Genomic DNA, 12633 nt, shown 5'->3' on the forward strand with positions numbered 1-12633 from the left:
CTGCATCAGCAGGCGGACTCTCAACCACTGCGCCACCAGGGAAGCCCAATGGTTATGTATTTTTTAATGATGCTTTTGCTTATTGATACTAGACAACCAGCCTAAGTAAAGACTCTGATTTTAGTATAAGTCTCTTTACTAACAATCAGCATGAAACAGCATCATACTTAAAATCTAAACCCTTTAAAATCAGGTACTGAAATTCACTTAAGGAACTTAAGGGCAGTGTTAAAAAGGGCCAGGTTTTCACAGGCCCTCATCCACTTCTGCACGTTGGCTGGCACCATCACACTGCAGCCTCCTGTCTGCTGGAGAACAGACCACAGCACAATTTCTGCCACAGTGAGTTCATTCCCAAGAAGCCAGGAGCTCTTCCCAAAAGCTGAATTCATGGAGCAGAACACAGTGGCTTCCCTCTTCTAGCTGAAAAATAGCTCTATCTACCCAGCTATCTATAAGGGTTATTAAACTTACAGCATTATGCTTCTGGCCAAACAGAAAACAAAAAGCGTGCATGTTCCCTTCTCCTTCAATGGGATACATCATTTGGATACTGAACTTCATTTGAGCCTTTAGCACATTCTTCCAAATTAAGAGTAAAACCCAGCACTTAAGAAGGTTTTCTGGCGTGCTCTTGACTGCTGAATGTGTGTGAACAGTAGAGAGGACTCTAGTGGTCACAGAGCAGCCAGTGCAACACAAGCAGAGAGAGGGGAAGGGAGCGGAAGGGAGGGGAGGCTGGGTTTGTGTTGATCAAGATGTATTTCAGTGCCCTGTAGTCTCTCCCAAACACTGAATTTAAGCCCAATGCATTGGTAGCTAAAGCAGTGGGTTCATCAGCTTGGATTATGTTGGTAATATCCAAATCCACATCTGGCATCTGAATCATTTTGGAGAGACCATCGACTGCAGCTTTCAATTCATACAGATACTTTAGAATATCACCTTGGTGGAAAAAATAAAGTATCTTGGCGGAACTCAAGAGGTTGAAGACTCTTCCTGCATCTAGCACGGGGCTGACGGTCCTGCCATGCACACTGGGGAGCCAATACGTGCATCTACACAGAGAGGTGAGCCACACAATGACAGGGCTTTACTTGGTACATCGGCATCATGGGACCATTAGAGGAACTCTTATTATTTTTGCAACTTTTCTGTAATTTTAAATTTATTTCAAAATAAAAAGTAAATGACTTCCCTGGTGGTCTTGTGGTTAAGATTCCGTGCTTCCACTGCAGGTGGCATGGGTTTGATCCCTGGTCAGGGAACATGCCACATGGTGCAGCCAAAAACAAAACAAAAAAAGGTAAAAACCCTATAGTATCAGTCTTTGAAATACATGAATTGGACCCATAATATCTTCCATTTTCTCTGAATAAACTGGACTTCATTTGACTTAAAAAGAAGAGATCAATTTTAATTTAATTGTATTTTTGAGAAAATGTATTTATTCTTCCCTAGTGAAAATGCAGCCTGAGGGAAAAAAAAAATCAGATACTAAGGATTTGCTATGGCTTTTAAAGACCTCTGTTCCCCAGTCTGAGAGAAGGTTGGGGGAAAAACTGAACCAATATATGACTGACAATCCTTCCCTGGGTGGCACCTTGAAATTCTAACTTGTCCCAGTTCTGGTGGTTGTGATTTAGAAAACATTTCTTTGGACCCATGGGCTCAACTCCATTTTAAGGGGTTTTTTTTCCCCTGAGCATCAGAACTCCATGAGCTAACAGGGCTTGTAGTTCTCTTTCTGGTTTTGGCATATTTATAGCAGAAGATTTGGCCATGCATGTGTTGAGTGTGGATGAGTAGGCAGCTAAAGCTACATTTATAAAGCATTTATAACTGTTGTTTCTTAGCCACTTAGAGACAGCAGTGTGTTTGATTCTGGCTTCTCTCTCGTTTTGCAGGCTTAGAATATTTATTCCTCCAAATTCAATATTATTCTGATTCTGTTTTGAAAATAATAACAAACCATACAATTCAAAACTGCACAAAGGACTTGAACAGACATTTCTCCAGAGAAGATACACAAATGGCCAATGGCACATCAACATCATTCATTAATCATTAAGAAAATGCATTATCAAAACAAAACAATGAGATACCACTTCACACCTACTAGGGTGGCTATAATTTTTTTTTAATGGAAAATAAGGGTTTTGTAAGGATGTGGAGAAATAGGAACACTGTTGGTAAGAATGTCAAATGGTATAGCCACTATGGAAAACAGTTTGACAGTTCCTCAAAAAAGTTAAACACAGGATTACCATATGATTCAGCAATTCCACTCCTATATACTCAAAAGAATTGGAAACAGAGACTCAGATAAATACTCACAGAAGTATTATGCACAATAGCCAAAAGGTGGAAACAACCCAAGTGTCCATCAACAGATGAGCGGATAAACAAACTGTGGCATATATTTACACTGGAAGAGTATTCAGCCATAAAAACAATTGAAGTTCTGACACATGCTACAAGGTGGATGAACCTTGAAAACATTATGCTAAGTGAAATAAGCGAGACCCAAAAGGAGAAACGTTACATGATTCCACTTGTATGAAATATCTACAATAGGCAAATTTGTAGAGACAGGAAGTAGATTAGAGGGTACCAGGGGTTCAGGAGAGAGGGAAATGGGGAGTTATTTAATGGGTATAGAGATTTTGAGATGATGTAAAAGTTCTGGAAACAGATAATGGTAATGGTATATAGCACTGTGAATGTATTTAATGCCACTAAATTATACACTTATAAATGGTAAATTTTGGGCTTCCCTGGTGGCGCGGTGGTTGAGAGTCTGCCTGCAGATGCAGGGGACACGGGTTTGTGCCCTGCTCCGGTGAGACATGGCCGCTGAGCCTGTGCGTCCGGAGCCTGTGTTCCACAACGGGAGAGGCCACAACAGTGAGAGGCCCGCGTACCGCAAAAAAAAAAAAAAAAAGGTAAATTTTGCTGTACAGCAGAAATGAACAAACACCGTAAATCAATTATACTTCAATTAAAAAAAAAAGACAAGGCGCATCCACTTTAAAAAAAAAAAAAAAAGGTTAAATTTTATGTTATGTGGACTTCCCTGATGGTGCAGTGGTTAAGAATCCACCTGCCAATGCAGGGGACACGGGTTCAAGCCCTGGTCCGGGACAATTCCACATGCTGCGGAGCAACTAAGCCCGTGCGCCACAACTACTGAGCCTGCAATCTAGAGCCCGCGTGCCACAACTACTGAAGCCTGTGCACCTAGAGCCCGTGCTCTGCAACAAGAGAAGCCACCGCAATGCGAAGCCTGTGCAACGCAACAAAGAGTAGCCCCCGCTCACTGCAACTAGAGAAAACCCGCGCACAGCAACAAAGACCCAACACAGCCAAAAATAAACAAATAAACAAATTTTTAAATGTTTATGTTATATACATTTCACCACAATTAAAGGGTTTAGGAAACAAAAGTCAATACCAATATGGACTGGTTTTTCTAAATCGAGAATCCCCCAAGTAAAGGATGGTACAAACATGAATGAATTCATATTGCTTTGGAAAAGTTAAAAAACAGAACACAGGGGCTTCCCTGGTGGCACAGTCGTTAAGAATCCGCTTGGCCAACACAGGGGACAAAGGTTCGAGCCCTGGTCCCGGAGGATCCCACATGCCACGGAGCAACTAAGCCCATGCGCCACATCTACTGAGCATGCGCTCTAGAACCCTCGAGCCACAACTACTGAGCCTGAGCTCTACAGCCCATGAGCCACAACTACTGAAGCCCGTACGCCACAACTACTGAAGCCCATGCACCTAGAGCCCGTGCTCCACAACAAGAAACGCCACTGCAATGAGACGCCCACGCACCGCAACAAAGAGTAGCCCCTGCTCGCCGCAACTAGAGAAAGCCCGCGCACAGCAACAAAGACCCAATGCAACCAAAAATAAATTAATTAAATTAATTTTAAAAAAAACAAAACAAAACAGAACACAGCGAATTCCCTGGCGGTCCAGTGGTTAGAACTCGGTGCTTTTCCTTCAGTGGCCCGGGTTCAATTCCCGGTCAGGGAACTAAGATCCCGCAAGCCATGTGGCACAGCCAAAACAAAACAAAAAACAGAACACAAAAAACCTAACTTACACATGAGGGGCAATCATAAAAATATATAAACATGGTGACAAAAATCAGATGTGAAAATCAAGTACCTTAAATTCTGGTATATATTCACGGGGTTCTAGTCTATAAAGTTAATTTACATTTTAAAACCGATTATTTTTCCTTTAAAAGTTAGGTCCCTCGGGGCTTCCCTGGTGGCGCAGTGGTTGCGCGTCCGCCTGCCGATGCAGGGGAACCGGGTTCGCGCCCCAGTATGGGAAGATCCCACATGCTGCGGAGCGGCTGGGCCCGTGAGCCAAGGCCGCTGAGCCTGCGCGTCCGGAGCCTGTGCTCCGCAACGGGAGAGGCCACAACAGAGGAAGGCCCGCATACCACAAAAAAAAAAAAAAAAAAAAAAAAGTTAGGACCCTCGAGGCCCCAGTCCTTCTGTAGATTTCTTACCATCAATTCATCCCCCAGCACATACATACACAAGCTCCACAGAGCCTCCTCGTCAGCTGTCTCATCGCCTTAGCCTGGAAAGCATCCAATTCTTCCTCCTCTGGGACCAGATAAGTGCTGCCCCTTCTCTCCTAGACCATTCCAGCAAACAGGGAAACCTCCTTGACAACAGCATGCTCTTCACCAATGGGACTTAATGCTGTGAAATTCTTCTCAGGTTTACCTATCAATGAATTCAATTTTCAAGATCTAAAGACCTTGCTGATGCTTTCAGCTTCAAATTTTGCTTAACAAAGTGACTCTGCTGCTTTGAGACAACAGAGACCTACAATCATACCACATGGCCATCAGAACAAGGAAAACTGAGCTGAGGGCCTATAAGCTGCTGCTGTCTCCAAACTGGCCAGTGACTGACCTTTGTACTCAGGGGTGAACTCCTTCATTTCGGGAGGGAGGGACTCGTAGAAGCGCTGCTCCCGGGAGATGAGGGGCTTGCACACAGTGTGGTCGTCGTAGCGCATCATGCTGCTGTGTCCGCCCACCTGGTGGATGAAGGGCTCCAGGAGGACTCCCCGGTCTCCGGCCCGACTTGCGTTCTTGCCATACTGCCCCACTTCCATGGTTTGACAAACACACATTGCGTTGGGGGCCAGTTGCACACTGAGAGCAGAGGATGCAGCACATGAGCCACGAAAGGAGAGCTAGGTAGAAGGTCCTGGCGAGCTGAAAACCAACGGTCAGAGTCTGTTCAGCTTATTCTTCTCTCCTAACAGAGGGAAGAGAGGAAAAGAGGGAATCAAAACACCAGGCAAGCTACAGTTTCCCTGGAGTTCACAGAATATCCACTCCTGAGGAACAACAGGGATTCTGTCTTGTTCCCTGCTATGTGTTCCCCAGTATATACAACACTGCCTGATGCATGAGAGGTAGCTGAGTCAATTTCTGTTGAATGATGTAATTTTGGTCTCCTCCATCCGTCTTTTTATGCACAAAAGTCCATATCCTCTTCCTTTCCTTGTTCTCAGATCCCTTCTAAGTTCTCTAAAGGATTTGATTTTAGAGCTACAGCATGTTATAGCCGTCAGGAAGGCAACTATCCCTGTTTACTTCACATTCAGTTAAGAGCTCAAGAAAAAAACAGAAAGCAACACCAACTCACTCTGTTTGGATTTCTCACAATACTCAGTACTGCTAAGGGTCTCTCCCTGACTCAAAGAAAGGGTTTTTGCCTGAGAAATCAGGTCACTCTAGATTCCCAACTTTTCTGCTGAAGGTGCCAAGGACCAGACAGGGAAAGCCATTCCTTCCTGAGTTGTAGAAGCATAAAAAGGTTTTGTTTTGGGACTTCCCTGGTGGTCCAGTGGGTAAGACTCTGTGCTCCCAATGCAGGGGGCCTAGGTTTGATTCCTGGTGGGGGAACTAGATCTCACATGCATGCCGCAACTCAGAGTTCACATGCCGGAACTAAGAAGACCACGTGCCGTAGCTAAGATGTCTGCATGCCGCACCTAAGAGCCCTCATGCCGCAACTAAAAGATCCTGCATGCCGCAATGAAAAAACATGCCGCAACGAAGATCCCACGTGCCACAACTAAGACCTGGCACAGCCAAAATAAATAAATAAATATTTTTAAAAATGTTTTGTTTTTCTGAAAGGAATTCAGGCTTCATATTTCTTCTACTTTAAATCTATGGCCATCAATTTATGACCATGTCCAACACCAGACAGCTTCCCTTTCTGTTTGACTCTAGGGACAAAGAAAAGCTCTTTGTACTTAAATAACCTTTTAATGTCAGTCTTCTCTCAAGAAAGTTAATATAGTGGGCAACTTAATACTGAATGTATTTTTAAAATTAGGAATGTAGTAGGTAGGGGGGTGGGGGAGGGAAGGACTGGGAGTTTGGAATTAGCAGAGGCAAACTAATATATAGAACAGATAAACAAGGTCTTACTGTATAGCACAGGGCATTATATTCAATATCCTGTGATAAACCATAATGGAAAAGAATATGAAAAAGAACATATATATATATAACTGAGTCACTTGGCTGTTCAGAAGAATTTAACAGAACATTGTAAATAAACTATACTTCAATAAAATTTTTAAAAAATTAAAAAGGAATGTAGTAGGCAAGACGACATTTGAAAGATCAAGACTAAAAAAGAAAAAGAAAATATAGAGCAGAAATATGGTTTTATCTGCAAGAGATAATAAACTATTTTTTTTCCTGAACCTCATAATTATGGGCAAAATGAGCTATACAAGAACACTGCTGCAAAACTGCAAAATTTTCTTAATCCAAAACTGCCCAGGAAACTATGCTCTATTTCACCGCTATCAACAAAAATAAATTATTCTCCATTCCCACTCCCACAAACAGATCAGCACCACTTTAAAGCTATTCATTTTTTAGTCCTCCTTCAGGATAAGGCAACTCCCTGCCCCAGGGAGTTTTTTGAGACTCCACTCTCTTGAAACAAGAGTTCGATGTACACCTCTGCGACCCCTACGGCACACTGTGCCAACTCTAAGGCAGCAATAAATCACTGTACTGTCATCTATTTTGTCATCTGTCACCACCACCAAACCATTCTCTCTTAACTCCATCTAGGATCCAAGGCAGTTCCTGGCACACAGTAGTGCTCAAAATAAGGTTTGTTAGAATGAATTAAAATAATTCCAGGAAGAGGACCACAGTGAGTAAAAGCACAACAATATGAAAATAAAATATGAAAGCACAGTGGCAGTGCTTAGGGAAGAAAGTGGGAGCAGGAAGCAATTGCGGAAGGCTTATCTCAGGGTTCCTGGAGGTGCCCACTGTGGCAGTGGACTCTAGTTAGCAATGTCAATCGGCTCCTGCCCTGGCTCCTCTTCACCCTGGGATTGCCTCTGACCACAGATGGGATACCAAGAAGGTGCCAGACTTTCTAGCCTGGGTCAGTGGGTATCTGGTTTAGGAGAGGGGTCAACAGTGCCAAGTACCCCAGAAGAGTTGGACATTAGGGCCATTCCCTGGACTCTGAGAGATCCGTGGCATCCTCTGCAGCCCCCACAGGACTGAAAGGAAGAAGTTCAATCTCCAGTCAGATATAGACTTTTGATATTTTGTTTCCCCTTGATGTCTACATAAAGTCATGGTACTGTTTTTGTGTTTGAAATATTTTCTTAGAAGTAAACATGTTAAATATACCACATTTCTATAGCTCTGATTTGGCATTCCTTTTTAAATAAACTGGGAACCTGAAAAAGTGGAAGTGCCCAGAACTCTCTCAACCTCTGTGAAGCCCTGGCTTACAAGGTGTGGAGCCTTGTATGTCACTTGAAGTAAGAAACTTCAAGTTTCCTCATGAAGACATGCCCACTGCCAACCCTGTGGGATATGCCGATGTAAGTGAACGGCTTGGGCTTGACTCACCTACTGCCCAGCCTTGAAAGTTCTGGAAATAGCAAAAGCTCTCTGGCCTCTCCCGTTGCGGAGCACAGGCTCCGGACGCGCAGGCTCAGCGGCCATGGCTCACGGGCCCAGCCGCTCCGCGGTACGTGGGATCTTCCCGGACCGGGGCACGAACCCGTGTTCCCTGCATTGGAAGGCAGACTCTCAACCACTGCGCCACCAGGGAAGCCCTCTGACTCTTTCTGATAAACAACCAGAGGTCGTTCCTGAAGTCTGGTGTCCACCAAGGCCCGCTGTAAAAACCATGGACTGAGAGGGCTATGGATGATGGTGTCTGTCTCCACTATTCCTTTCCTAATAGACTCCCAATCTTGTTCAGGTAGCCAAACCTCAAGGGAATGTGAAATTCCCTTCTAGCTCAGGGAGAATCTTGAACAGTACCTCAGTTATTACGAGCTTATTTAGGAAAAAGCATGTGACTCTCTTCTTCCCAATGAGATGAGGAGAAGTTGGCCAGGGATTCTCTGGGAAAAGATACCTTGCTCTTAACACGAGAGAGGGGTACCTCCTCTTCCTCAGGATATTATTCTGTCTGCACATGTATCTGAGACTACTACAGCCACCTTGTGACTCTAAAAGTACTTGCTTGGGCTTCCCTGGTGGCGCAGTGGTTGAGAGTCCGCCTGCCGATGAGCCTGTGCGTCCGGAGCCTGTGCTCCGCAGCGGGAGAGGCCACAACAGTGAGAGGCCCACGTACCACAAAAAAAAAAAAAAAAAAAAAGATACTTGCCTAAGACAAGGCCAACATGCTGAGCATACAGAACAGGAAGAAAAAATAAGGGCCCATGATGCTGTCACTAAAGTACTAGATATCCTGTTATGTAACAAAAATAAATTTCCCTTTATGCTTTAAGCCAGGCCCATTAGGATGTTCTGTCACTTGCAGTCAAAACCATCATAAATGAAAGGACAGAAATAGTTGCATCAAAATCCCCAGATCTCCGGTTAATACACTTTGCACATAAAGAGGTCACTAACTGTTTTCTGATGACAACAAGGAAACTTCCAACAAATGAAGAACAAGCTCTTTCACTAATGACAAAGGGCATATTCTCCATAAGCCCTAAAATGAAAAATGTTGCTCTATAATTTTTAAAGTATCCCTGAAGGCAGAGAATGTGAATTATGTCTGGTCCATAGCGCTGGTACCAAGATACGAAAAAAGAAACTGACCAACAGAAAATTCATTATCTCATACGTAGAAATGAACCTGTCCAAATATCCAAATAATTAGTTTAGAACTGATTCTACTATGCTTCAACAGGAGGCAGACCATAAAAGTAATTTATACTCTTGCCACTTCAGGACCTTACTGCTCATTATTATTTTTTTTTTTACAAACGGATCTAAATACCATGTAGTCAATAAATCATATTTCCCAGAGTGTAATTAATTCTCAAAGATTTTGCAGACTGTCCTCTGCAAATACACTGACCTGATTTCCAGTAGTTTACACCATTCAAGATGTCAATAGCTTCTGCAGTCTTTTCTAGACTTAAGAAACTACTAGCATAAAGAAAAACTTGTGGGGACTTCCCTGGTGGTCCAGTGGTAAAGAATACGCCTTCCAACGCAGGGGACATGGGTTCAACCCCTGGTTGGGGAACTAAGGTCCCACGTGCCGCAGGGGAACTAAGCCCACGCACAACTACTGAGTTCGCGCACCTCAACCAGAGAGCCTGCGTGCCGCAAACTACACAGCCCAGGCGCTCTGAAACCCACACGCCACAACTAGAGAGAGAAAACCCACACGCCACAACCAGAGAGAAGCCAATGCGCCACAACTGGAGAGAAGCCCGCGTATTGCAACGAAAAGATCCCACGTGCTGCAATAAGACCTGACGCAGCCAAAAAAATAAAGAAGGGACTTCCTTGGTGGGGCAGTGGTTAAGAATCCGCCTGCCAATGCAGGGGACACGGGTTCAAGCTGTGGTCCAGGAAGATCTACATGCTGCGGAGCCACTAAGCCCGTGCGCCACAACTCTGAGCCTGTGCTCTAGAGCCCACGAGCCACAATTACCGAGCCCGCGCACCTAGAGCCTGTGCTCCACAACCAGAGAAGCCACCGCAATGAGAAGCCCGCGCACCACAACAGAGTAGCCCCCACCCGCCGCAACTAGTCAAAGTCCGCACGCAGCACCGAAGACCCAACGCAGCCAAAAATAAATAAAATTTTTAAAAAATTTTTGAAATAAAGAAAATATGTAAAAATATAAATATATAAACAAAGAAAAACTTGTGAATTCTTTAAAAGCTACAAAGTATCAAAAATATCACATAACTGCAATCATGAGGGACTCTGGTTTCACTGCCATGGGTTAAAGTAAAAACAAACCAAAAAAAACTCCCTACCAGAATATGTTTTTGGTTTGGTTTGGTTTTGTAAACGAAACTCCAAAGGCTTCCCCTGGGGAAAACTTTATAAATAGTACTCTTTTTCCCTATGTGGCATCTTAGACCTGCGTCACTACAGAAATCATGGCCAAGTTTCACTTTTCTGTGTAGATGTGTTCCCATGTAAATATGTTTCCAAGTTACCTGTCTTGTCAACTTGCCAGGTAACATAAAGATTTTTCTCTGGAAAGGTGGAATCCCTAGAGATACAGACCTCCATGCTGGCAAGCATTGCTTTCCTGGGTGTCAAGGAAAGGAACGAAGAATAGTGCTTGAAAATTACAAATTAGCCACTTTTCTTCCCCTATTTTTTGGCCACGCTGCGTGGCATGCGGGATCTTAGTTCCCCAACCAGGGATCGAACCCGTGCCCCCTGCAGTGGAAGCGTGGTGCCTTAACCACTAAGTCCCAGGAAAGTCCCACAAAATAGCCACTTTAATTCCACTACTCAGACAGACCCAAGAACCATACAGTGTGGAGGAACTTGTGAGCTGCCATCCCAGTTTCTAAGACCAGCAGAAAGCTGGCATTTATTAAAAGGATCTCCAGGACGTAAAGAGGCTCCCACTATCCCCAGTCATCCCAATGGCCCTTTGTTGTGACTGACAAACATGCAGAAGTGAAAAGCAATTGCAATTAGTATTTAATTCCTACAGCCTAATTCTTTGACATGAAAGTCTGAAGTGGCATTTGCCCGGATTCAGAGTTGAAGGGAAATGTACTATTCTCCTTCCTCTCTACACCTTTTTGTCCTTGGTAGAAATAGGGCGTTTCTCGTTTTAGGGGCATTAAGGAATACTGAAAGGAAGTAATTACAAGGAGTTACATTCTTAGGGTTTTGAGAAGAATCCTTAGGAAACTGTCTTAATCCGTCTGGGCTACTGTAATAGAATACCATAGACTAGGCGGCCTATAAACAACAGAAATTTGCTTCTCACTGTTCCAAAGGCTGGGAAGTTCAACACCAAGGCAATGGCAGGTTTGATGTTCGATGAGTAACTATGTCCTCACATGGTAGAAGGGATGAAAAGGCTCTCTGGGGCCTCTTTTATAAGGGCACTAATTCCATTCATGAGGGCTCTACCCTCATGACCTAATCAGCCCCAAAGGTCCCACCTCCAAACACCATCACATTGGAAATTAGGTTTCAACATATGAATTTGTCAGGGACACAAACATTCAGACTAGAGCAGAAATCACAATCAGTGTTTTAAGCTCTGCTGCCAGAGTACCTGTTCACTCTTTTTCTCATGAGACTTCACCATTTCTGCCATGACTTGATAGAATACTTGGTGAGGAAATCTTGTTTTTGTGAAAAGGAAACTGTCCTTCTCTATGGAAATAGTTTGTAGCATTGTGTGTATTGGATTGAAAATTATTTTACGTTAAAATATTTTAAAATAAGAAAATTCCCATTGTGGAAACATGATACATTTCAGTATTTAGTAGTAAAGCTCCTCTCTGATTAACACAACCTTGAATGATGGAAATTAATCAAGAATATTATTTAATATTATGCATTAGAGTAGACAAGACCACTGTGTTCTGACTACAATGTCTATTCTTACTGGGTTGTTTGCACTGGGGTCTGAATCAGGTTCTAGGGGAGGCAGGAAAAGTATAGCACCAAGCTAGGCTTTGGAACGTTTGGCAAAATCATGTGGTGATTAAAATTATATGACCCAGGACTTCCCTGGTGGCGCAGTGGTTAAGAATCCACCTGCCAATGCCGGGGGCACGGGTTTGAGCCCTGGTCTGGGAAGATCCCACATGCCGTGGAGCAATTAAGCCTGCGTGCCTAGAGCCCAGCTGCACGACAAGAGAAGCCACCGCAATGAGAAGCCCGCATACCGCAACGAAGAGTAGCCCCCACTCGCCACGACTAGAGAAAGCCCACGCACAGCAACGAAGACCCAATGCAGCCATAAATAAATAAATAAATAAATTTATTTTTAAAAAAAGACTGTGCCCAAATGAAAGGACCACTGGCTTAGCTTGTGGGGTTTTCAGTAATAGCTGCATTTTATTCAACACTGTCACCAGCCTCAGGAGCAGAGCAGAGGTCTAAATACTTGAGGAAAGGGCTTCCCTGGTGGCGCAGTGGTTGCGCGTCCGCCTGCTGATGCAGGGGAACCGGGTTCGCGCCCCGGTCTGGGAGGATCCCACATGCCGGGGAGCGGCTGGGCCCGTGAGCCATGGCTGCTGAGCCTGCGCGTCCGGAGCCTGTGCTCCGCAACGGGAGAGGCCAC

General features: G+C 44.1%; 1 protein-coding gene and 1 pseudogene across 2 annotated transcripts in view; both read right to left on the bottom strand.

The window, feature by feature from the left end:
* Window positions 1–191: 191 nt before the first annotated feature.
* On the bottom strand, window positions 192–1091 carry LOC112064936 (aminoacyl tRNA synthase complex-interacting multifunctional protein 2-like; annotated as a pseudogene).
* A 1870-nt stretch (window positions 1092–2961) lies between these two features.
* The window catches only part of LOC114484302 (inositol hexakisphosphate kinase 1-like), a 12588-nt gene continuing 2916 nt past the window's right edge, over window positions 2962–12633 (bottom strand). The window contains exons 2-3 of one of the 2 annotated variants that reach the window (XR_008615770.1): window positions 4950–5300; window positions 2962–4757 (exon numbers count right to left, since the gene is read on the bottom strand). Coding sequence is in view for 1 of the 2 variants with exons in the window: in XM_055079871.1 (XP_054935846.1) it covers window positions 4666–4757; window positions 4950–5172 (315 nt within the window). In the remaining variant the exon portion in view is untranslated. Of the gene's footprint in view, window positions 4758–4949; window positions 5809–12633 lie in introns of those variants that run through there. The other variant, XM_055079871.1, reaches the window with a different exon arrangement.

Source organism: Physeter macrocephalus, chromosome 18 (assembly GCF_002837175.3).
Source record: "Physeter macrocephalus isolate SW-GA chromosome 18, ASM283717v5, whole genome shotgun sequence".
Lineage (NCBI taxonomy): Eukaryota > Metazoa > Chordata > Mammalia > Artiodactyla > Physeteridae > Physeter > Physeter macrocephalus.